This window comes from Bidens hawaiensis, unplaced genomic scaffold (assembly GCF_021521415.1).
Source record: "Bidens hawaiensis isolate Kalapana, Puna unplaced genomic scaffold, B.hawaiensis_p1.1 tig00005523_1, whole genome shotgun sequence".
Classification (NCBI taxonomy): Eukaryota; Viridiplantae; Streptophyta; class Magnoliopsida; order Asterales; family Asteraceae; genus Bidens; species Bidens hawaiensis.
The window spans coordinates 259,768-287,469 of record NW_027491356.1 but is presented as its reverse complement, the minus strand read 5'-3'; the positions used below and the strand labels follow the sequence as shown (position 1 = coordinate 287,469).

The 27,702-nt window shown below is 33.4% G+C and overlaps 2 protein-coding genes across 2 annotated transcripts; one reads left to right on the top strand and one right to left on the bottom strand.

Annotated features, from left to right (window-relative positions):
* Nucleotides 1-269: 269 nt before the first annotated feature.
* Nucleotides 270-1,608, bottom strand: LOC143630061 (uncharacterized). Its single transcript, XM_077099161.1, has 2 exons — nucleotides 1,238-1,608; nucleotides 270-693 (listed from the first exon to the last, which is right to left on the bottom strand). The coding sequence occupies exons 1-2, from the start codon at nucleotides 1,601-1,603 to the stop codon at nucleotides 328-330; spliced, it is 732 nt and encodes a 243-aa protein (XP_076955276.1). The 5' UTR covers nucleotides 1,604-1,608; the 3' UTR covers nucleotides 270-327.
* A 12,325-nt stretch (nucleotides 1,609-13,933) lies between these two features.
* LOC143630037 (uncharacterized) lies at nucleotides 13,934-27,281 on the top strand. Its single transcript, XM_077099146.1, has 2 exons — nucleotides 13,934-13,973; nucleotides 26,512-27,281. Exons 1-2 carry the CDS (start codon nucleotides 13,934-13,936, stop codon nucleotides 27,279-27,281), a joined length of 810 nt encoding a protein of 269 aa, XP_076955261.1.
* The last annotated feature ends 421 nt before the right edge of the window (nucleotides 27,282-27,702 follow it).

Sequence of the window (27,702 nt, the reverse complement as noted above, 5' to 3'; positions counted from 1 at the left end):
AATCTACAATATGATCTGGGAGTGATTATCTTGTAACGACAAAAGTATTACACGCGACAATAAAGAATATTCGACTTGTCGCGCCAAAGGGGAATGCAATTTTCTGATCAAGACTTCTTTCATTAAACTGAAACATCAATTTAGTACCAAAACAACTCCTTAGAAACAACACATCAATTTAGTACCAAAACAATTCCTTAGAAACACCCCAACAAGAATTCAATTAGAAACCTCAAAACACAAATAAAACGCAAATACTAAACAATCATAGGTGTCACAAGTAACGACACCCAAACCAATCAACATCGTATTATAACTTCAGAACATTCAAACCCCTCTTTGTTCTTCACTTTCGGAGTCTCTGGTCTTCGATGATGATGACAACTCTCCTTCAAGTTCACCATCACTATTGTACACAAATCTTATATGTCGCCCAGTAAACTTACCACCATTGTAGACACTTATCTTGCTCATTCCTTCACACAACTCATCCACATCACTTGTGCTTGCATTTACCTGAACCGACCACTTGGATGCATCCAAATCTTGACATGTCAGCCGAGAGTTACACTCAGACGAATCAGAATCATGGGACTTCTCGAAGACATCCGAGAACAACGACCTGGTTATCACCTTCTTTTCAACCTTTTCACTCTTTTCTTGATTTGGCTCACAAATGACCTCATTCAGCATCTATACACAATCAGTCAAAAAACAACCAAATTATAAGAAAAATTTGCAATAGTCTAACTAACATGAATCTCTCAGCCTGTCACTTAACGGCAACCCGAAAACCAGACCCAAGAAAATCCTAGAACCCGAGAAAACACTTTAACCAAAAAAAAACCCTAATAATTCGGTTCTGTTACTTATTGGGTCTTCGCGCGGGTCAACCCGAAAAACCCTACTCATTCTTCTTATCCATCCTTGAATATTCAGCTCTGTTTGCATATTATTCAATTTATGGATGATCGATTGTTCACCGTATATATTCAACTTAATGCTGATCGGTTATGTTCGCATTCTTGTTATAGCTTTTTATAATTTGTATTATGTTTTGTTTCTTAGATACTCAAAACCAGATTAACCCAACCCGAAAAAAGCCGAACCTGAAAAACCGTGAGCGATTAGTGCCAGGTTTCGGGTATGCATTTAAAACTACGAACCCCCCAAAACCCAAAATTTTAACCCGAAGAACACCCCAAACACCCATAAATATACTGGGATTGATTCAAACCTGAGTAAAAGTATTGCTACCAGTCAAAAAGTTACAAACTTTAGGCGTATTATGACACCAAAGATAGAAATCAAAACCATTCTTCGAAACCCCACTTTCTTCTTCAACCTTTTGCAGTAGAGTTTTAACTTGCCCCCTCAACAATGACTCGCCAGAACCCGGAGTCATAGTATTATTCTTCGCGATCATCCGCTTCTTCGAACACCTAGACGATGGGGTCTTCAAACTCCCAATCGCAAGCCCAACAATCGGTGACCCATTTGTGATATCAATCAATGCTGGTTTCTCTTTATCTTGATTTGATTGTTTAGCCATAATTGAAGCTTGTGATCTTGTGATTCTGCGTGAAGGCAGTGGAGTCTCCATTGAAACGATTTAGGGGTTTTCCGGTGATGGGTCGCTGGGGAATTGGTTTAATTGAGTAATACGGGATGATTTGATTAGGGTTTTAAGGATGATTTATGGCAATTGAGAAAGTATTAGGGTTCTAATGACGGTGAAAAGGGGGGAAAATATGACCGTTGGGAAATTGAGAGCGTGTTATTTGCGTACTAGCCGTTGCGAGTGGACGAGTTTCCGTTGTACCGGTTTAAGGTTGGGCTTAGATGTTTATGGGCTTATTAGCTTCAAGCCCAAACTTATACATATGCAAACTCCTTTTTTAATGCTGTTTTCAATCGGACCCGTTTAAAGTTCGGAGCTGGTTATACGTTATAGCCTTATAGGGCCGTCTAACGGTGGCAAAACAAACCAAAATTGAATTGGTTGTTTTTGTTCGGTATGGATAACTTTTAAAATTGAAATGAGTCAGGATGGATTAAAATAATTTTGCAAGAAGGTCAAGATGGGTTGGGCAAATGCTATTGACTTTTGGTTATGGGTTAGAATGAGTTTATTTATAGGTTAAAATGGACTAAATTAAACAAGCTCCATCCAATTTTGTCTCAAACAAAGCCCACGAAACCGCATAGAAATCGAGAAATCAAAATCGTACAGAAACCAAAAACATTGAAACCGAATAGATAACGAAACCGACCGAAACGAAAAAAAGCAAAACCGAACCGGAAAAAACCCGAAAAAACCGAACTTGAACCGAGACAAAACCTATTTGTTTATTTATTTATTTTAAATGAACGAGGACGATGGAAAAAACTTTTTAGTTATTTTACTTTTTGCGTTTTTATTTATATTTTGAGTTTTTTTTAGGGAAGTTTTTGAAACTCTTTGTATCTTAACCTTTACTTGGGTCAAGATGGGTTAACTTGAACCATACCCATCCTATTCCTAACTCTCTATTTTAAAAAACTCATTCTGACCCATGACCCATTCCAACCCAACCCATTCATATTGCCACCTGATAAGCCTTTTACCCACTGACCCGATGTCGGCTTTTTATTACCCAATGAAATACACAAAATTATTTTTATCTTATGATTTTTATGTTTAAGTTTTTAAGAATGCATATTATAAAGTAAATAATTTGTGCTTGATGAATTTACAGTTATTGTAAATTTGTAATGTATTTTAGACTTTATAAATTATAAAAGCAAATTTAATTTTTAAACGATCTTATTTTCACGTAAATTGATTAGGTTGGGGTTTTCTCCGTAATACCCGTACTCGAACACTGACCGGTTTATCTCAATACCCGATTTCCCAATGCCTGATAATACCGGAACCTGATTCTATGCCCAGAACGGGGTGTTATAAAAACATGTTTTGTGCACCTCTCATTGAAAGTAGATGTGTGGGAATCGGCTTCTCGGCTCAAACCGGTTAGAGTTAAAACCGGATCTGTTTGGTCAAGTATGGTAAAAACCCGTTTGACTAGAAATTGGTTCGAGTTGAAACCCGTTTTGGAGGAAAATACTCGAACCTGTAGGAAGTGACTAGTGTCGGTTTGAAAACGGTTAATTGATTTCATACATGTTTTTCAAAGCGGATTGGGTCGAAACAAATGTCAAGGCACGAGAATACAAGCTGATCTACAAATCATCAGGTAGGATCATGTTGGGAACCGGTTTTAGTGTGATGTTAGGTCTGATCAGAAGCCGGTTTACAAGGCCCAAACCGATTTTTTCCCATCTCTAATAGAAAGAAAATAGAAATATGCACTAAATTCATTTTTAAAATTTCCGATGAAAAAAAAAATAGCATTGTTCTCATTAATCAGTAAATAGATGAGTTGTTGCCAATGAGGGTGGAGTGGTAAGGTAGAAACTTGGTGTTTCATGTGACTCAGGTTTGATTTATGCCCACATCATTTAGTTTCGATGGAACAAGGTGATGATAGAAGAAGAGGCGAGTATGTGTCGTTCACTGGTTGGATCTTTGAACTAAACGGGTTTTGTCTCACCACACTGTTGTGCATTCGAACGAGTGTTACGGGCGTTGGTCTTAGGTGAGGGATTTCCCTGAATCTGAAGACGAGTGCATCTCGAAATGATAAATTTAGCCAGTAGCTCATTTAAAAAATTCGTTAAATGTTTAACAAACGAAAAAAAAAGGGAAAAATAGACAATTTGTTACTCTTCCTTCAAAGATACTCCAACTTCAGTCGTGTATGTTTTCATCACTATCAAAACATATGCTATTTAAGGACTTAACGTGAGAAAATACTCAAACTTGTTTACATTCGGTTATTATCAATAAAACAAACTCATTTAATCTCATATAAAAAGATACACTATTTTTCTGCCCTACACCCTACACTACTAAGGTTAAAAAGCGTCATGTAAAATCATTCAACCTGTTAATACGGGTCTAGCTTACTTGACAGAGGTACATTCCTTTTAAAGGGGAGATCACAAGTTCAAACTAATACAAAAAAAATATATTATTGGTGTAAAATATAGTAGAAATAACATTCGCCATTAAAATAAAAAACAAATGTATAACTTACTATAGAAATATCCTGTTTCTCAAATTGTTAGAATTAAATATAAGGAATAGGTTAAAATACAAAGTACAACAAAAATGAGGAGAATGAGAAGGAATTTAATTTATTGATCTTAAATTTGAATTGTGAAGATTAATTTAACAATAAAAAATGATGATAATGGCATTAAGGTAATAACCCACTTATGATGATTTTCTCTTTCTACATGCAAGACATATGTTAATTTTCCCATTATTTTAAAACGCTCATAACTTTTTCATACGACATTTTTTTTTAAAATTTCACAATAATAACAAGCATTTTTTAATCTTTAATATGAATATCATATTGTTATATAAAAATAAAAAAAATAGTTGGTTTTTTTATATTGTGTTATTGGTTGTTCATTGTATTTTTTAACTGGGATTTTCTATCATTTGTGTTTTAGTTTTGGTCATTGTGTTTTTCATTGTTACTCATATTAAAGATAAAATAAAAAACAAAGATTACGTCATTGTGTCTTTTTGTTCGTCATTATGTTTTTGTGCTTAGTATTTGTCTTTCTACTTATCATTGTGTTTTAGTCATTGTGTAATACGTTCATTGTCTTTTGTTCGGAATTGACATGTGGCATTCACTTAATTTGAGAATAATAGTATTATGTTTATTGTGTATTAGGTTCAAGTCATTGTGTAATATGTAGTTTCCATTGTGTTTTATGTTTCAGGTCATTGTGTTATATGTATTCAACATTATGTCTTACGTTTCAAGTCGTTGTTTCATATGTATTAATCATTTTGTTTTACGATTCAGGTATTGTGTAATATGTATTTATCATTGTGTTTTATGTATTGGACAATTTGTTGGTATTTTTCATTATATTTATATACTATTATTACATAACGGTGTTATTAGTATTTAAAAAAAACACACAATGATGAATAGAAAGACACAAAGACGAAAATAACAAACAGAAAGACACAATGACGAAAAAAACACAATGGTAATCAAAGACACAATGACGTAATTTTTGTTTTAATTTTTATATAAAAAAATCATACTCATATTAAAGATAAAAAAACGCTTGTTATTACGGTGAGTTTTTCTTTTTCTTTTTTTAAATATCATATGAAAATGTTATAGACGTTTTAAAATGATGTAAGAATTAACATATGACTTGCATGAATAGAGAGAAAATGCGTACTATTACTTTTATACCATTTTTTTCTTTGGTCCTCACTTGACATATGTTAATTAACTATGACCTCTCACACTTTTAATTGTTGTTGGCTTTGCAGAATAACTCAACACTGAAATCTAATTAGAAAACAGAATTAAATTTGTGCATATAATAACATGTCTTGTATATTAACATCAGCTTTTATCCCCCCGTATTACGGGGTTATTTTACATTATTCATTTATAATATTTTTTAGGATTTTAATTTTATTTGTTGTAAGGAAGTTAATAACACACTTAACATTTGATGATGAAAGGGTTTCACAAATAAATGAGATGTATAACCAGGTTTAAAAGCTATCCGGGTTTGGTGTCACACCCCAACCTAAAGCGGAAATGCCCGGGCGTGATACGATTGCTCACAGCTCGAAGATACTATCATACATAAAAGGTGACAATATCTAGTTATGTAACATCCATCTTTTGTTAAATAATACATAATAGAAAGTTTGTTATTAACTGTGTGTCGTTAAGTTAGTCGTGTGTTAAGTATTTGGATAATATTTGGAGTAGGAATTGGGAATGGGTGGTGGGACCCATGAAACCCCCTCTATATAAACCCAACTACTTCTTCCTTTCTTTTCTTTTCTCATCCAAACACACACTCAAGAAACACACACATACTCTCTCTCAAGCACTCGAATTTAAAATCCAAGCCAAAGAAGGGTAGAATCTCGTGTTTAACACCGTCAAGCAACAAGAATCACGTCCAGATCTACGTATTGTCCAGATCTGAACTCGAACCCGAAGCAAAAAGGTAGGTTTCGGTTTAAATGGTTAAGTTTTATGGTTAGAATCGTCATGCAAACAGACATAATGATAGATCGGGTTGTAAAATGTAAGAAAAATATAAACTTGGTAAGTTATAACCTCTTGGGTACACTTTAAGATGAAAATGTGGCGTTGGACTATGAGAGATATGGGTTCAGGATCAGGTGCATGGGGACAGAATGTGTCGGAAGATGGCTTTAAAATGGTAAAAACGACGAAAGGCAGGAATTTCGCATCGCACAACCATGCGAAGCGAAATCAATAATTTCGCATCGTATGACCATACGAAGCGAAACAGTTTCATGCGAAGCGAAATAGTTGCATGCGAAGCGAAATTCTTCCATGCGAAATTTTATAAAATTAATTTTCTGATACGTTTTTGTTAAAGGACTGTTAATGAAACAGTTCCAAGTCAGCTCAACCCCAGCCAGGGGCGCTGCCCCTTGGACCCTGCTAGGGGCTGTCGCCCCTAGACCCCACTACCTGGGGCGCTGCCCCCGGACCCCCGTTAGTTGAGGGTTTCATAAATGTAGATGTAGGAAGTAGTGGTAATAGATAATTGACACACGTAATGTATTGTACAGTTAGCCGTGCACAACTAAAAAAGGGAATTACCATTAACGGCGAGAGAAATCGACTCCAGGTGAGTTCTAGCCTCATTTCTCTTTGAAATGTTTTCGGGGCTGTGTGCATACTCATATGTGATAGTTAATACATTTATTTAATGGATAAGTGTATGATACGTGTATGACTATGTATTGAATGTTATTACCATATATTGATAGTATGAATGAGCATGTGTGTGTGTATATGTTATTATGTACACGAGACAGGTATGCTGGTATGGGTACTTGAGGCAGAAAGGACCAGACCCTTATAATATCTGTGATGTTAGGGACCAGACCCTTATAATATCTGTGATGTTTAAGATAGAGTAGCTTATGGTATACCATAGGGTTGTATGAAAGAAAGTATGTAAGTACGTATGCATGTAAGTAAGGTATGAATACGCATCTTCGGATACGTATAAGTAAGGATGTGAATGTATTGTATGCTAATTGATTTTCTAGAACTCACTCAGCGTAGCTGACTTTTAGTATGCACGCAGGCAAATAGGTTGAGGCAGCTGGCTTGAGGAGGGACACATGGCATGGACTGAAGAGACTGGCATCCATGACGAAGTGTTATGACTGTTTTAATTAATTATTTATGAAAAGACAATTTGTATGTTAAGACAAGAATGAATGTTTTGTAATGTGATGTTTGAAGTTTTTAATTATTCCGTGAAGTTTTTAATTTACTCTGATTTTAGAACTGTGTTTATGAGTAAATCCAACACCAAAGTAGGGTTACCGGGAACGGGGCCTTACAAGTTAATTATTTTATTGAAAGTAAATACACACAATATCCAAATAGAACAACCAATTTAAATATATGAATGTAAACTCAAATAATGGTTATCTCGTTTATATCCTAAGGTCTAGTCTAAGTGTCCAACTTCAATCTTCAATAAAAAGCAACCTACATATGCGTAGAAAATGGAGTTTGTCAACAACACATGTTGAGTGAGATGATCACCAATTTTGACACAACAAATAATATATATAATATGTGATAGATAATTGATAAATAATAAGTAATAAATGCGCAAACCAACCATGTGATAGTAATCAATCAATTCATAACAAAACATGTATATAATCAAATCACAACCAAAGACTTTGTAACATCTCGGATTTTTCGTATTTGTATTCGTTTAAGTTTAAATCGATTCGGGAACGTAATTTGGATCTTTCGAACTATTTAAAACTTGTATTTATCGGTATTTAACTTGGTTTAACTTATTTTATAATTTCATAACTTTCAATTATGTCAAATAGCCCTTAGAAACTTTTAAAATCGCTTAAAACGGCTAAAAATCGCATTTTCGGGAACTACAGGGACTAGTTTTGCCAATTCTTTCCTATTTTTGATTAAATTAACGAAACTTAAACTCCAATAAATGTTATAGATGGTTCAATTTCGTTTTCTTGGTGTCCAAGGAAAATTTTGTTAGTTATTGTACTAGATTTTCTCATTAAATAACTTATTTTGTTTTCTAATTTGTTTTTAGCATCCAAATTGCTTATTTTAGGCATAAATCGGGTGAATTAAGGTCCAATAAAAGGATATTTACTAAATATACAAGTCCATACTCTAAAATACTGATCATGAACGACATCTACAACTCATTTCTATGATTTAATCATTAAATGCATATTCGGTTTCCTAAACGAGTGAATTTACTAAATATAGTTCGTATTTGTAATCTCTATATAAACACATCATAATTCTTTGCCACAAACCTGTATCCTAACCCTAGAGAGACCCTACAACCATCACTTACCTTCAACCTTCACCATCTTCTTCGGTTTTTTGCATTATTGTTGAAGATACACTCATAAATGGTTGACTTTGCATACATGTGGACCTTTGACTCTTCGTTTCTAATCGATCCTTTCACTTTCCGGGTAAGTTGTAAACATAGGAATCATTCATACATATTCCCTAGTCAATAACCTTCAATCAATTTCGATGGTTGAAGGGTGTTGACTGGTCAAATCGTTTAAATTCGTAAAAGGGCAAAATAGTCAACTAGTTTGACTTAAAGTTTTCTCATACTTCTGATCGGATTCAACGTTCGGTCCAGAAGACTTTTATTCTTGAAACGAAATTTTAAGGCTACTGACCAAAACCTGACTTCCGAATCGCTGTTCGGATTCTGGTCAGCACCAGCTCGCTTAAATCTTAAAACAAACATAACTTGAGTTCTAAACGTCCGTTTGGATTAATTCCAGCGGCAACGAGTTCGTTTTTATACATATTATCATATCCTAAAATATCAGATTCTGAATCGTATATATCATTTGACGTGTAGTGGACGACTCGCTTATTCGTTAGCTCGCTTATTCATATTTATATTCGTTCGCTATTAATCTAAGGTGAGTTTGATCATTCCCCTTTTTATATACTGTTTTCAAATGTTGGGGACATATGCGTACTTACTTATATTTTCTATCATATATATATATCTCAAACAATCGCAAACATGATCATTGTGTGTTGTATCAATTAAATGCTATCTGCTAATTGCTATTTGTTTAAGTGTGTTTGTATTCTATCAAGTCTTGGATTCTCATTAGTATGATCATACGACCGTCTTAGTAACCGGAGCCCGATTCGCTTGGCAACGATTCATTGGCACACTATCAAGTCTTTGGTTGTGATTTGGTTATATACATGTTTGTTATGATTTGATTGATTACTATCACATGGTTGGTTTGCGCATTTATCACTTATCATTTATCAATTATCTATTCTGTGTGTGTATATATATATATATTATTGTTGTGTCAAAATTGGTGATCATCTCACTCAACATGTGTTGTTGACAAAACTCCATTTTCTATACATATGCAGGTTGCCTGAGTTGAAGGATGGACACTTAGAAAGACCTTAGGGTTATATTGAAGACAAACTTGAATTTAAATGATTGTATTTATTTATTTGAATTGTTTCGTTGTATTTGGATATTGTGTGTATTCTTGAATAAAATAATTAATTAGATATTGTCACCTTTTATGTATTATAGTATCTTTGAGCTGTGAGCAATCGGATCATGCCTCGGCATTTCCGCCTTAGGTTGGGGTGTGACAGATTGGTATCAGAGCCCAAGGTTATAAGATAGGTCGTTAGAAATTGTCCTAGACATATGTTAGGAACCCTATACGTGCTTATCTAAACTGCCTTATGTGCTATTTAATTGTTTACAGCTTGCTTAGATTAATTATTTTATTGTATTTATCTTATTTATGTATTACACACACACACAAATTCCGAGGCTATGCCTCACATTCAAAATATTTTTCTAAATATTTTATTTTGGTAGATTATCTTTTATTGTGGGAAATTCCGTAAGAATTCCTGTGTTTTGTTTTTGCTCTTTCACCTTAAAGCATGGGGGTATGACAAATTTCGTACAACCATAACTTTAAGTGGTACCCGTAATCGGCTAAACGGTTGCGTGGTAAACATAACCGGCTAAACGGTTATACTTCCAAATTGTATTTTTAAATTATTTAAATGCTCAGTTGGGTGAAAAATCCATGGAAATCCATGGGCACTCCAACTATCCATTTCTTAAACCATTTTCGATTTGATTTTTGGGTTGGAACGTATCGTCCGGGGTGGTTCCCGAAATACACCAACTACTTATATTTGATTCACGGATTCGATATTTAGTTGAGTCGGTTATATGTCATGTAACGCTCATGGTCCGAACAACTCCATTGACTTGATAATTCGTTAATTAGTTGGGTCAGTTAAATGCCATGTACACGCTCATGGGCTAACAAACTCAATTGTTTGTTACTCGTTATTTGAATTGGGCCAATAAATTGCCATGGAACGCTCCTAGAAGGCCAATTCACAAACTTTGTGTTGCTTTATTTAGTTGGGTCATTCAAATTGCCATGGAAAGCTCATGAGAGGTCAACTCGTTTGATATGCATGGTTATTTTATTCTTGGAAAAATATTATAAACATTGTTCATTTACTTAAATGCTTCAAACTTATACATATTATTTTCAATCCCGACTCGTCCTCGAGTCTTCACTAGCACGAATTCATATACATACATATACATATACATACGCATCTCTTATTTCATATCAACTCATTCCTACAACTCACCTGTCATCTTACGCATTTTCATTGATTGATCCTTGTAGAATGTCTTTTCAATCTCATCGTCGTAATCAACGTCGTTCACCTGTTTCTCGTGATTGGGTTCGACTACTAGAATCGACAAGGAGTTTGCTGCTGTACTCCGTTAACCAAACGTCCGCCAATCTCGACAAAACTAAAATACATCGAACAAGAAATCTTATACTAACTATATCTGTTATAATGTTATTTAAATTATATACTCTCATTTATTTCCTTGAACTATAAATTAACAAGTATATTTCAATCCTTACCCTCAACTTTAAACTATAAATATTTCACTATTTCTTGTCTTTCCTTAACCTCATATTAGTTTTCACGACTTACTCTCCATTTTATAGATCTTTATTATTAAGACATCAACTATTGTAAATTTTATTATTATTAAATTAAAATTTTCATCATTCAAATTTAATTCTCATTATTAAATTAAACCTTCCATTAATTAAATTTTTACCATTAAAATTGACTTTTTGATAAATCTCCATTAAAACCCATCACTCACTTTATTTGTTGATTAAGTTCGTTATTTGAAACTAAACGTTGGTTAGTAAATATTTCAACTCCCTACTTTGATTTTTGAAAATTTTGAACGTTTTAAATGATAAATTCGTAGTTGTTAGAATAGTCATGGTGGTTCATGCATTTCTAGCCTCGCATTTATCTTATTTTATTATATGCTTCACTTTAATTTAAAATTTGTTATTTACTTAACTTTCCATTATCGATAATTCAATTTACTTATTTCCTAATATTTGTAACGATTTTATGAAAAAAAAAAGAAAAATCCATGAATTCCTAATTTAATCTAATTTAATTACCTACTTTATATTTTATCTAATTTTAAAGATTTAATTGGAATAAGACTATCTCGGTTATTCGGGAATATCCGCTTCCCGGCTTAATCTATTAACAATTTGATTCAAATATGTATATTTCCGCATTATCACTGATATTTAAATCATTAATTACTAACTATTATAATATTTTGGAATATCTTAATTGAATTAATCTAATCTCAAAATCACCAACTTGAAAAGCTATAACTTTATATTAACTTCTCTTTAATCTCATAAGTACTCAAATTAATCAAACTCGACTCATCAAAATTTTCATTAATTATGTTCAAGCATATACTCTCGATCTTAAAAAAAGAAAAAAAACCTTCATTCCTAAAGAATACGATCTTTAAGGATTCTACATGCTATTAACTATTTTAAGATTTGTTATAAATTAAACCTTTGCGTAATTCATTTCCTCAATAAAATTCTTTTTATCAAGGTAGACTTATTAGAAGCTTATACTTAGACCTCAATTCCTTAGTCTCAATTTTCACAATTCATAAATAACCTTTATTTCACGAAATTTGTTTCCTTCATAAGCAAAAGATATTTTAGAACTTACCTTATTTTATTAATCAAACTTGAACATTTATTAAAAATCTCTTGAATTTAAAAATTTTTCTAAAACATTTGCTTCTTCTAAATGATGATTTTAAATGTTTTATAAACCATATGATGGAAGTGATTATGTGGACCATCCGATGATCTAAGTAATTATGGGTCGAGTGGTCGACACGTAATTACCAAAGTCCTCGCATGGAAATCATAATACGTAAAATTGTGTGTCATGATTTAGAACCTAAGGTAGCTTGGGTAACGGTACAAAGGATGAGATGATAAGGACATGGTGTATACGCCACTGGTACATCCTATATATAAGTGCCCTTATCGGATTGTCATTTGAAGCGTTGCTTCGGTTATTAGAAGTTCTAGGTTATGATATTTTTCTTAAAAAGTTTAATTATTTTCAAAAAGATAATGTTTTGGTTTTTCTTAGTTTCGGGACGAAATCCCCTAAACTAGGGGAGACTGTAATATCTTGGATTTTCGTATTTGTATTCCTTTAAGTTTAAATCGATTTGGGAACGTAATTTGGATCTTCCAAACTATTTAAAACTTGTATTTATTGGTATTTAACTTATTTTATAATTTCATAACTTTCAATCATGCCAAATAGCCCTTAGAAACCTTAAAAATCGCTTAAAACGGCTAAAAATCGCATTTTCGGGAACTACAGGGACTAGTTTTGCCAATTCTTTCCTATTTTTGATTAAATTAACGAAACTTAAACTCTAAGAAATGTTATAGATGTGCCAATGAATCGTTGCCAAGCGAATCGCGCATTGATTACAATGACTAAGATTGTCGGTTTACCTTCGCCAAGCGAATCCGGCTCCGGTTACTAAGACGGTCGTATGATCATACTAATGAGAATCCAAGACTTGATAGAATACAAACACACTTAAACAAATAGCAATTAGCAGATAGCATTTAATTGATACAACACACAATGATCATGTTTGCGATTGTTTGAGATATATATATACGATAGAAAATATGAGTAAGTACGCATATGTCCCCAAAACATTTGAAAACAGTATATAAAAAGGGGAATGATCAAACTCACCTTAGATCAATGATAAGCGATTAATAAATGCGATTAGATAAGCTATGGAATAAGCGAGTCGTCCACTACAGGTCAAATGTTATAAATGATCAGAATATGAATATGTGGGATATGAAAATGCAATTAAAAATGAACTCGTGTCCACTGGAATCAATCCAAACGGACATCTAGAACTCAAGTTATGTTATATTTAAGATTTAAGCGAGCTGGTACTGACCAGAATCTGAACAGCGAGTCGGGAGTCAGGTTTTGGTAAGTAGCCTTAAAATTTCATTACGAGAATAAAAGTCTTCTGGGACCGAATGTTGAATCCGACCAGAAGTATGAGAAAACGTTAAGTCAAACTTGTTGACTATTATGCCCTTAAACGGGTTTGAGTCCAATTGACCATCGAGACTCCTTCAATCAGCAAAATTGATTGAGGTCTTTTGTTCTACAGATAAAAATCTACAATATTGAAGAAGACAACTTACCCGAACGATGAATGGAACAAGAGATAATCGAGGTCAAAGGGTCTTTAAGCTTGAAAGTCAACAAAGCAATATGAACTTGATAAATTCTTGAAGAAATCGACAATGGGGAAAGGAATTTTGAGGGATATAGGGATGGTGGCTGGTATTGAAGTTATAATTTAGGGTTTTATGATATGCCTTGTTTAAATATTAAGGGTTAAGATTTGTTTATTAAGAAATAACTATCTTAGGAAACCGAATTGTCACACCCCGACCAAAGGCGGCGGAACATGCCGAGGTGTAACGATTGTCCATAAGCACATGACACTAATTAAAGTGACAGTATTTAATAAACTCATTTCATTTCACAACATCGAAAATGTCACATAAAAATTATCCATAAAATAACCATAAACAAGATATCACAAAATATGGAAAATTTGATATTATTCATTTTTACTAATATCCTAAGGTCTTTGATGTCGTTTTCTTCATAATCATAAATCAACCAAGATGCAAACCTGCAATATTTCATAAAATAAAGTTTGTCAACACAAAGGTTGGTGAACAATTCATAAGTTTAATCATATTAGTATATAATAAAGATAGCTACAAAACTTGCATACGAAACGATAAATAAAAGTGGTAATTTAGATAAATAGATATCGCTAAACACATTAGCGACACCTAGCTATAAGGGGATGCCAAATAGTCTAGGATTTTATAGTTATCGTTAATTGCATTACGTAAACGACACCTTGCTATAAGGGGATGCCAAATAGTCTAGGATTTTATAGTTCCACCAACCAAAAGCGATAAACACATAATGCATAAGCATAGAACACCAAATCGAGCAATTATTTAGGTAAAGTATACAACTACGTTTGTGGTTTAAGATTCAAATATAAAGCATTTTGTTGAATAAGTATGAAATGTCACCCCCAAAATAAAAGACGGAAAATGGGGTATGAAGTACTCACCTTCAAGTAGTAAACTTGAAAGATGATAATTTGGAGATTTGCCAGAACGACGAGTTTAACGCACAATGCCTAAAAAGAAAATAAGTCTTGAATTTGGAAAGGCTGTCTTGAAGGTCTTTAAACAAAATAAATGTTGAGAAATGTAAATAATTAAAGTTCAAGGTTTAAAATGTAACTATTTAAGAATTTATAATAATAACCCTTTAAAAATGTAAGTTTGCTCGAAACCGGGTTAAAGTATCTAACCTTAATATTTACTCAACCTATGTTAAGTATTAGGTGGGTAAAATGTAAGAATGCAAATCCCTTTGGAATAAAGATACTAAAACGGTTTTTTTTATCGAGTGTTCGGGTTGTCGGTTCGGGTCTTGATAATTGGTCAAACCCAAAGTCAACTTTCCAAAATATTGAATGTTATGAGATAACTCAATAAAATTTAATAAGACTTAACCAAGTATGTAGTTCCATTGTTTTAGAACTAACAACGCATGTTAAGCGAGTGTTCGGTTTTGTCGGTCCAAACTTTGTTATGAGATCAAGTTGAATCCAACATTTCCAAGTACTTAAGAAAATATTTAAAAATCAATTTGTAACTATTTTTAAAGAAATATACAAGTCTTGATGGCTAAAAAAAACACACTTGTGTGTCTTAAGCGATCAAGAATCAGTTTGGTTCGGTTTCCATCTCACAACAAGTTCATAGATGGTTTCCACATGTCCAAACACTAAAGAACTTGTATAATAATGTACAAATAAAAAATACCAAAAGTTAACAATAAAGTCTTTAAACAAAAGTTCGGTTTTCGGTTCGGATCGTGTTTCGGGTTAAGACCGAGGTAAGATTCTACAAACCCATAACCATAGAATTTTTAAAAATGATTTTAGAAACTTAGATCTAACACTAAGTATGTTTAAATAAACAAAACTAGTAACAAAGTTCGGTTTACAGTTTAGAGCTATTTACGGTTAAACCGAAGCATAGACTCTTAAAAACCCATAACCATGGAACTTGTAAACATGACCAACAAACTAAAATAAGCAAGATTAATATGTATGAACAAGTTATATAGATGTATATATATCAAGAACACGAAGTCCTCCATGAAGGTCCGAAACCTTATGAGGTCCGAAAGCTCACCGACCGGAATCGGAGAAGTAACTACCAAAGGTAAACAAGGGGTGTATATTATATATATGTTGCACAACCATAAAAAAGTATTAATAAGGCTACATAAACTAATTAAGATGAAAGACTAAAAACCTTCAAGAACACTTAAGAAGATAACCTTGAATCTTTAATGTTTGAGAGAGTTTTTTTTTTTTTTTTTTTTTTTTTTTTTTTTTTTTTTTTTGGAGTTGTAGCAAGGGAAAATGAAGAGGAAAGGTGGTGTATATATAGGGTAAATAGGTTAGTTACCCGTGTAGCACACGGGTTAAAATAAATAAATTTATTTAAATAATAACATAATGTAAAATACAAAAAATATTTTCAATAAATATAAAAATATATTATATGGTAGAATAAATTACACAATACACAATATGGAAATAAAAAGTTGTTACAAAATTCATAAATTTTAAAATATTTCTTTGTACACAATATTTGTAATTTTATTTGTAACTTTATTTTATATATCAAAACTTAGTAGTTTCACATTGTTTTTGCTTTAAACTCTAAATAATCCAACACATAACTGACCATAAGCTAAATAAATTGCCTAAAGATTAAATTTAGTTTTTATTAATCGTCATTGCAAAACAAAAATAAAGTGAAATTTCATTCTTTGAAATTGATTATTTTATCTAAAGGTGTAGGATTTTTTTACGAATAAAAGTATGTGTTCCAATATTAATTCTGGATATGATTTCGGCTTTTATAGCACGACTATCATATTGTATTTTCATATGTAGTTTAGTTTCATTGCATAGACCAATTTTCTAGTTTTTTTTTATTTTAAGTAACATCACTTCAACATCGGCTTTAGGACTAATCTATGACTTGACAACCTTAGATTTGAGGCCATTTAAAACATCATAAAACTAATACTTTCTTGTAACGTATCATTTTACTGAAAAATGGTAATATTTTCATCTCCCGGACACATGGATAACAAACGTTTGCTAATTTTTTTGTACGACCTCATTTTTTTGGTGCAAGTACAACTCATTCACTAAAGAATTCTATATTTTTGAAAACTTCAATAATAGAAGGATATACAAAGTCAATTTTTCATCTAATTAACAGTGTGCTAATGTCTAACATTTGTATGCCAAAGGTAAGAAGTTGTCTTATCTACCTGAAAACCAAAACATGTAGTCTAGTGTTTATATATATATATATATATATATATATAAACACTAGACTACATGTTTTGGTTTTCAGGTAGATAAGACAACTGTTTTAATTTTTAAACCAACCCGTGACCGAACTCGTTCTAATCATAAACTGTTTTAACCTTAACCATGTTTGATACATTAATCAGTTAAAAAACCGGCTCATTTAAACTAACATAAACACTGAATTTGTCTTTTAAGGTTTTGAAAGAAAAAACTTGAAATTTAGTGAACAGTCATATATATTTAGACCATGTGTAGTCATAAAGCTCCACTACCAGGGGTTATGCGTCACGTGGCGCCCAGTCAGAGTTATGGTTTTGTACAAAAACAGGCTGTAGTCATAACTCTCCACCCCCAGGCATTATGCGCCACGTGGCGCCCGGTCATTATTAATTTTATTTGTTTTTTTTAAATACTAAATCATTTAAATAAATTAACATAAAATTAAAAATTACATTAAACTTCCAAATAAAAAATACAATAAACTAAATTAAAAAAAATACATCAAATTAAAATAAAAAAACATAAATAATACTAATAAAACTAAAACTCATTTATATTTTTCTAAAATTTTCGCTCGTCGAGCGGCTTTTAAAGATTGGACTATCGGGTCGTTTTCGGATAGCTCGTTTGATAAACACTCGATGTCTTTGTCCATCTCATTCCTTTGAAGTAGGTCGACGGCGTCCAAATTTACTTGAAGTCGTTGGGTTCCAAGTTGGTGTAAATCTTGGAGTCGAGAGTTCATTAATTAGAATTGGCTTTCCAATTTGGGATTCGAACCCGTTGCCGACGACGAACAGGCCCCTTTCCCCTTTCCTTTGCCTTTGGTTCTTCTACCCCCAGGCCGAGGCATGTCGGTAGTATTCACGGGGTCATTATCGCTTAAGTTGAAGTTTCGAGCGTCGGAACTGGTCGTGTCTGGATCAACCGAAGACGATGTTTTAGACTTTTTTTTACTCGGGCCACCGTCGTTCGGCTTCGACACCCAACACCAAGCCCCATTTTGGGTGAAACCTCAATAGGTCTTTCCAAATGTCAAAGTAGTTGAAGGTCCCGCCGACCTTATGTTGAAACTCAACCAACGCGTTATCCATAACTTCCGCGTCCGAGACACCGCTACTCCTAATTCGATTCATCTGAGAGAAAACCGTATGGAAAGCCATGCATTTAGTGTTTATGTCGCCCCATTTCGACAGTAATGAATCTTTTTCTCGACGCGAGTCCCCGCCAAGGTTGTGAAACCTCTCTATAATTTTATGCCAAAATACCCCCGTTTTTTGATAGTTCGCTAAAAAATAAAAACATTACAATTTTAATGTTTGTTATAAGAAATTTAAAAAAATATATATGCATGTTAAAAACCTACCGCATTTGGCATCTTCCGATATCTGGCACCAAGCACGAGCACATAGTACGCACTCGTCGGGACTCCACTGGATCACCGTCTTTCTAACCCGAGGTTCCCCGGCGGGCTTCTTTGCGTGTTTTTTCGAACGTCTGCGTTGGCTCGAACCGCCTACGGTCTCCGGGACGGGTTGTGTCTCCGGCACGAACTCGACCTCGGGTTGGGTCTCCGGGGCGGGTTGGGAACCCGAACCGGCAAAAATGTTCGCCGTCGGGTTTTGAAAACCGGGCACCGCATTTGGCATACCGTTTTGTAGATATGCAATGTATGCGACCATTTGCGGGTCATACATTTGCGGGACGGGTACGGTTGGCGTCGGGGCGGTAGATTGGTTCGGTTGTGGATTTTGGTTGGGTTGACGGGCATATTGACCGAAACCGAGAATATTTTGGTTTGTTGTTTGGAAACATGATGATAGAAATATTAGTGTAAAAGATATAAATATTTGTGTAAATTGGTATATATTGGAAGGAATGTGTTAAAAAATATGAGTTTGGTTTGTTTATATAGTATAAATATAATTGATATAATTTTTTTTTAAAAAGCCCAACGGCTCCAAGACCAACGGTTTTCTTTTGGATCTGCGTGCCATTTTCCGCGTTTTAGATACAATGCACAAAAAAAAAATCAACATAACGCGGGGGAGGGGGAGGCGGTGTACCCCCCGCGTTTTCACCAAAACGTTGGCCACTACACCTGGTCTTAGTAGGTAAAAGTTTATAGAAATTTTAAATTTAAGTTAACCTTGTCTCTTCATCCAATAATATCATTTATTATAAAACCTTAATATTAATTAACTAATTTATAATATATTTAAAACATTAAAATTTTCAATCATTATTCAAAACCAATGTGAAAATTGGTTACTTACAAAAACTGATATTAATAACCAATACAATAAATTTATACAGAAAAATAACATATTTATGCTGGTATTTAATTTTTTAAAATCAAGAAAAAAATTATTAAAAAGAGAAAAATGAAAGATTAAAAAGAAAAAAAAATGAAGTACAAAACTATTAATAAGAAGGATAAATGTATTTAATATGAGAGAGAGGAGGAAAAATTTGGTAAGAAACATTTTGGTGATGACATGTGGCATTAGAAAGCTTTATTTATTATTTAGTATAGATTCATTTTATGTTAACAAAAATACATTAAATTTAAAAGTTATAAATTAATCAGTGCCCATGATTTACGTTAGTAAATTTTGACCTTAATTAAAGCAATTATAAATTGAGGTAAATATATATTTATATAAGTCAAAAGTTAACATAGATAATGGATTGAGCATAAATCAGTCAACCTAAAAAATTATATATTTAATATAAATTTACCAAATTAAAGAATTATTGAATGAGCGTATATTAGTCCGAATTTTAAGCTGCATAAGTATTCAATTTTCGTCATGATTAATATAAATTTAATGTCTTTACGAAAAAAAATTTGTATTATAATTTATTTGAATATCTATTTTTTTATAAATTTTTCGTATCTCATGTTACAAAAAAAGATTCTCTTTTTAAAAGTTCAGACTTAACATAGTAATTTGATTGAGCATAAATCAATCAAGTTAACAAATTGTATATATAAAATAAATTTAACGAACAACGAATGTATTCAAGTTGATGACAGAGTAATATAACTTGATCTAACTTAATTATATAAATAACTAACGAACACCGAAGAAGACGCTTATTAATCAATTAATGCCTAAGCAGATAATGAAGTTGATTTAGTGTTTATATAAATAATTAACGAACACCAAATCAAATGAGAAAGCAATTATAACATACCGGCGGTCCGAACATGCTGCTGCAACACCGGAGAAGTGGAATCGATTAATGCCTAAATACATAATGAAATCAATTTAGTGTTTATATAAATAATTAACGAAGACCGAATCAAATGAGAAAGCAACAACTATAACATACTGGCGGTCCGAACATGCTGCTGCAACACCGGAGAAGTGGAATCGATTAATGCCTAAATACATAATCAAATCGATTTAGGGTTTATATTAATAGTTAAAGAACAACGAATCAAATCAGAAAGCAAAAACTATAGCATACTGGCGGTGGCGATGGCTGGTGCGGTGGCGGTGGTGGGTGCTGCAACAGAGTAATATATAAAATAACTTGATCTAACTTAATTATATAAATAACTAACGAACACCGAAGATGACGCTTATTAATCAATTAATGCCTAAGTACATAATGAAGTCGATTTAGTGTTTGTATAAATAATTAACGAACACCAAATCAAATGAGAAAGCAACTATAACATACCTGCGGTCCGAACATGCTGCTGCAACACCGGAGAAGTGGAATCGATTAATGCCTAAATACATAATGAAATCAGTTTAGTGTTTATATAAAATAAATTTAACGAACAGCGAATGTAATCGAGTTGATGACAGAGTAATATAACTTGATCTAACTTAATTATATAAATAACTAACGAACACCGAAGATGACGCTTATTAATCAATTAATGCCTAAGTACATAATGAAGTCGATTTAGTGTTTATATAAATAATTAACGAACACCAAATCAAATGAGAAAGCAACTATAACATACTGGCGGTCCGAACATGCTGCTGCAACACCGGAGAAGTGGAATCGATGAATGCCTAAATACATAATCAAATCGATTTAGGGTTTATATTAATAGTTAACGAAGACCGAATCAAATGAGAAAGCAACAACTATAACATACCGGCGGTCTGAACATGCAGCTGCAACACCGGAGAAGTGGAATCGATTAATGCCTAAATACATAATCAAATCGATTTAGGGTTTATATTAATAGTTAAAGAACAACGAATCAAATCAGAAAGCAAAAACTATAGCATACCGGCGGTCCGAACATGCTGCTGCAACACCGGAGAAGTGGAATCGATTAATGCCTAAATACATAATGAAATCAGTTTAGTGTTTATATAAAATAAATTTAACGAACAGCGAATGTAATCGAGTTGATGACAGAGTAATATTACTTGATCTAACTTAATTATATAAATAACTAACGAACACCGAAGATGACGCTTATTAATCAATTAATGCCTAAGTACATAATGAAGTCGATTTAGTGTTTATAAAAATAATTAACGAACACCAAATCAAATGAGAAAGCAACTATAACATATCGGCGGTCCGAACATGCTGCTGCAACACCGGAGAAGTGGAATCGATTAATGCCTAAATACATAATCAAATCGATTTAGGGTTTATATTAATAGTTAAAGAACAACAAATCAAATCATAAAGCAACAACTATAACATACCGGCGGTCTGAACATGTTGCTGCAACACCGGAGAAGTGGAATCGATTAATGCCTAAATACATAATCAAATCGATTTAGGGTTTATATTAATAGTTAAAGAACAACGAATCAAATCAGAAAGCAAAAACTATAGAATACTGGCGGTCCGAATATGCTGCTGCAACACCGGAGAAGTGGAATCGATTAATGCCTAAATACATAATCAAATCGATTTAAGGTTTATATTAATAGTTAAAGAACAACGAATCAAATCAGAAAGCAAAAACTATAGTATACCGGCGGTGGCGGTGGCTGGTGCGGTGGCGGTGGCGGGTGCTGCAACACCGGAGAAGTGGAATCCGGTGAGAAAACGGGGTTGGCGATGGCGGTGGCGGGTGTGGGTGCGGCTGCAACACAGGAGAGGAGACGAACGGAGATGAAGGCATTCTACAGCCTGATTACACCAGTGAGGAGGACATGAAGGATGAATTAGGGTTTGTTTGAAAGATCTGGTGGTAACAATTAGAATCGGGCCGGGTTAATGGTTTCTAAATGGATTGTGGACATAGGCGGGAATGGATGAGTGAGGGTGGGCTAAATGAATGACACGTGGCTAGAGGAAAGCTTTATTTATTTAATTGTATAGATGTTGGTGGTCAAATATGGGTGTGAGACACAAGAGTTTTCATGCAAAATGGATCAAGACAAAAACACAAAACAACAATAAAATAAAATAAATAAATAATAAATAAATAAATAAAAATAAAAATAAAAATAGGATGTTTTCAAGACCCAACAAGTGTGAAACAATATTGTAACATAAATCCATCATTTTGATTATAACATAAGCTTCGGTTTACAAATCGGGTCAGTTTACATAACAAACAAATACAAAAACGAATACAAACAAGACCCAAAATTGACGAATGTCACACGAATAATCAATTAATGACAAAATCAGGTATAATAACTTAAAGATTCGGTTTGGACAGCAATAAAACAAAATTTGAATATTTTATATAATTAGTTAACATATCTTGAAGCTTAAGTTTCGTTAATTTAATCGAAAATATGAAAGAATTGACAAAAGTAGTCTTGTAGTTCCCGAAAATGCAATTTTTAGCTGTTTTAAGCGATTTGAAAGGTTTCTAAGGGCTATTTGGCATAATTGAAAGTTATGATATTATAAAATAAGTTAGGTAACAATAAATACAAGTTTTAAATAGTTCGAAAGATCCGAATTACGTTCCCGAATCGGTTAAACTTAAACAATACAAATACGAAAAATCCGAGATGTTACATTTGGTGAGACCCATGACCCGCTTTTTTTTTAACTATAAAATTGTTTTCTAATTATAAATAATATCTTTAAAAGATATTAATTTTTAGTATATCCCTATTTTATAGGATTTTCATATCAAATATTTGATGAGATTAATTTTTAATATACTAGGATGTTTGATGTAGTCTAAAATATACATGTTATTATATAAATGTTTCCTATACTTTTATTACTTTTGAGCCATGTTTTTATTAAATATTATTCTTAATTGGTTCATATATGGGTTTTTAAGATTTCAAGAGACAACGACTAAAAACGATTAATTTGTTATAATAATAATATTACTAATAGAAATACTCAACACTATAATGCAAGTTCACGTTTTTGTTAATTGCCACAATATTAATTTACATTTAATGATTAAATAAATTTTACAAAAGTTGAAATATGATCCAGAAAGAAACAAAAATCTAAAAGGCTATATCAATGTTACTAACTTATTCTTGTTTAATTGGAGTTTTAGACAAGACGTAATAATTGAGCCATGTGGGTTTTGGAACGAGCTTTACAATTTTCTTGGGCCATCAATTTGACTATTGGGCTGTAAAGAAATCTTATTGCAAACATAAATTGAAGTCGGTGGAGGCTCGTAAATAAAAGGAGGGCATCTTGAAAGTTTCGGAATTAATTAGACACGGACGAACAGAAGGCAGGGATCGGAACAAAAGGCAACCGTGAACGCTAGTAAAAGAGAGAGAAAGTCCCTGGTTCAACCAGATAGCGTCCGGGTTCAACACCGACTCATCAAAGCATCCTTATTATTCGGTTTAAATTTATTATTTTCATTATGAATTTATTTTTTGAACCTATTTACTTTATTTTGTTCTTGAGTATGGTTGTTGGCTAAACTCTTAGACCGCCTAGGCTTATGATGAACCTTTGATTTACGTTTTTATTTTATTTGGGATTTGCCTTTTGTTATGGGTTCATGAATCAGTAAAGAGTTTAATATTATTTATTTGATGCATATGTGTGTTTGGTTTTATTTGGTGTTGTTTCACAGAGTCTTTAGTGATTGTTTGTCATATAATAGGATTATGTTAGGTCATTTATTGTGTATTCTTGACTAGTTTGTGATTGATTTATAATAAGATCATAGAAACAATATTATTAACCAAATAAATAAAAGTGTGCTGATAACCTAAAAAACTGCAAGGTGATAGGTTATTTGATAGGTCTTGGTTGATTAAGATTGCTAGATTTAGTTCTTCGTAAGGAGTCCGTCTAGGTTTGATTTTTCATCTTTGTCTATTAATGTCGAATGAATTTATTAGATTGCCTTTGATTTTCACGCTGTCAGGTAGGATTTCGTATAAAGGTACTCGTTCATAATTAATTAGATAACCGTAAGGAAGTTTAATATTAAAACCGATGTTCTTAAGAATTTATTAGAAATCCATAGGTGTCTTCTTGAGAAGGGTCAGGGGTCCTATTCGGGTTTTCTTTTAAATAAATATTTTATGATCCCGGTTCCATAATAAAGCATTTTTCCAATTAATTGATAACTGAAACTTTATGGATTCTAGCCTAGGTGGTTTTTCACCGTCATCTGATTTCAAATCACTTTAATTGTCTTTTGTTTATTTCATTTGTTTTTCTTAATTAGTTTTCAGTAAACCCCCCCCCCCCCCCCACCCTTAAAATAATAATAATTAAATAGTCGTGTCAGTCAGTCGAGTCTAATTAGTTAATTTACGTAATTTAAAGAGTCTCGTGGGTTCGATATCCGGACTTACTTAGCTGTACTAGAGTCGACCGGTTCACTTGCCGGTTAGTAGTTTTAGTTAGGTTAAGAGTCTAGAATTATTACTTAGTGTATAGATTAGCGTAATTTTAGTTAATAAATTTATAACTACTTTTAACACATCAATGTTACCGATTTAAGGGCTATCTGGATTTGGTGAGACCCATGATTTTAATTTAAGTTTCAAATAGAATCGAATAAATCAAAACTAGATTAAATTTAAGTAAAAAAAATCAAAAAAGTCAATTTGATTAATTCAAAAATTCGTTATTCGATTCGTTGAACACCCTGGACGCTAGTTTTTGGGGTGATTTGAGAATCGATTTGTATCAAGTTGAACAAAGTCAGAATTAGTCAAGCCCAAATCAAATATGTTTAGAACCTGAACTCTAAAGTAAAACCATACTGAATTGGCTGATATCGGTTTCACGCATGATTCAAAATAGGTTTCATTCCAAAAGTATTTCAAAACAGGATGCCACACACACACACCCTAAAGTGATTTTAAATTGACAGATCAGATGAGATTGTACCGGTTTCACTAAACCCAGTTTTGGATCCGAAGCTGATTTGGTTTTGCACCTATATCCTATGATCATTTTTATGGGTCTTACCTTAATTTGTTTTCTCCTCATGATGCTTGTTTCACTAATACAAAAATACAAACATACAATCTGCCATCTTGTTATTATAACTTCTTAAAGTTATCTAAGATCTTTTAGCTAAAATGTTTTATTTCAAGTTTTTATTTAAAAAAATAGAATAAAATGTAAAACTCGGGAATGATTAATGACTTGTTGAGACCTCGTCAAATGTGTGACACATGTTTGTTGAAAACTAATATCCTCTTTATTTTCCATACAAAAATCTCCTTTCATAACACTATTATTTTGTTGTTGATAGAATAAAACTGATTTTGGTAGTAATAGTTATATTAATTAAGTAAAAATTAAATAAATAATACATTTGTAAGCTAACTCGAGCTTGATCAATTAAGTTGAGATTTCGGTCTATTCATTTAAAAAAAAATATTTATTTTAAGGCTTGAACTCGTTTAAGCTCATTTTGATTCGAGCTTTTAACAAACTAATCTCGAGTACCTTACGAGCCTGCTTGACTCGTTTACACCTCTAACATTACAAACTCTCTTGTAAATATTCGCGAGCAGATAAGAGTAAAAGTAAAGCTCGTCTTAGAACCGTAATAAGAAAATTTATTATTATAGGATTCACATTGTAAACTCACCCCTGTCCCCATCATGTTGTAGTCATGAATCTTTATTGTAACCGTCAAACGTGTTGTTGAGCTGTTCTACGGTTACATTTACATTATAACAAGACAGAATTACAAATTTTGTCCTTTAAAAAAAGCCAAATTACGGTTCGTGTCCTTTTTTTAGTTTCCTTGCAGGCGGTGTACTTTAAACTTTTTTTTCTACACGTTATGTTCTTTACGCTAACTGGGTTAGAAAAACTCAGTTAAATGCCCTCACGTGAGGCGCATGTGAGGGCATTTTTATCTTTTCGTCTACCCTGCAACTTCTTCTTCCTCTTTCTTCTTCATTTTTGTACGACTCTCTCTCTTTCTCCCCCCCTTCTCTTTCTCTCTCTGTTTAAACCTTTAAGTGATTTTGTTGCGTAGCAGCGGCTCCTCGCTGTCGGCTCCGGCGTCGAAGTCGGCGGCTCATCAGTTTCACGGCGCGTTGGCGCTTGCACACCACCCGTTTGAAGAAGGGTTTTCACAAATGTTGGGGTTTCATCATCACCAGCAGCACCACGGCCAACACCCACATCAAAACCCTAATAATAATATTCTCACCGCTGACCAGATCGCCGACGCAATTTCCACTGGCGGCGGTGATTCAACCGATTACATGAGAAAACGGTACCGAGAAGATTTATTCAAAGACGAAAGTAATCAAACCGAAACAACCGTCGGAGCATCGTCATCCTCACCGTCAAACAAACAGTTAAAAACCCAGCAAGAAGCCGGTCCTTCCTCCGGCAATAATATTCTCCGGCAAAATATGATGCCGACAGCCGCCATGTGGGCGGTCGCTCCTGCCGCCGCCACCGCCGGAGCCGGAGGTGGCAACACGTTATGGATGCTACCAGTTTCCACCAGCAGCAGTAGCAGTAACCACCACACGACACCGGAGTCTCAGCCGATGTGGCCGTTTCCGGCAGCCGGCGGCGGAAACACGATACAAGCGCCACTACATTTTCTCCCGATAATTAATCTTCCAGGGGCAAATTTGGAATTTCAGCAGAATTCGAGGAGTAATCCGCTGCAACTCGGGTCTATGATAATGAACCAACACCCTCAGCAGCAGCCATCTCAACATTTGGGACTGGGAATGAGTGAGGGTTTGATTGTGGTGAATGCAATTTGGTAAGTTTGATGGAAAAAGATTCAAGAGAGATTGTATAGAAGGATAGATTGATTTGTGCTTAGTATTATAATTTTATAAATTTGGTTTGTTAATTAAGTCCAATCAAGTGAGGGGGGAAATATCTAGAAATGTGATTGACAGATCTCTGCAAAAATGAAGAAGAAAGAGGAAGAAGAAGTTGCAGGGTAGACGAAAAGACAAAAATGCCCTTACATGCGCCTCACGTGAGGGCATTTAACTGAGTTTTTCTAACCCAGTTAGCGTAAAGGACATAACGTGTAGAAAAAAAAAGTTTAAAGTACACCGCCTGCAAGGAAACTAAAAAAAGGACACGAACCGTAATTTGGCTTTTTTTAACGGACAAAATATTATTATTATTATTATTATTATTTTGACCACCTCCCTTTCTCCTCTCTTTCCTCCT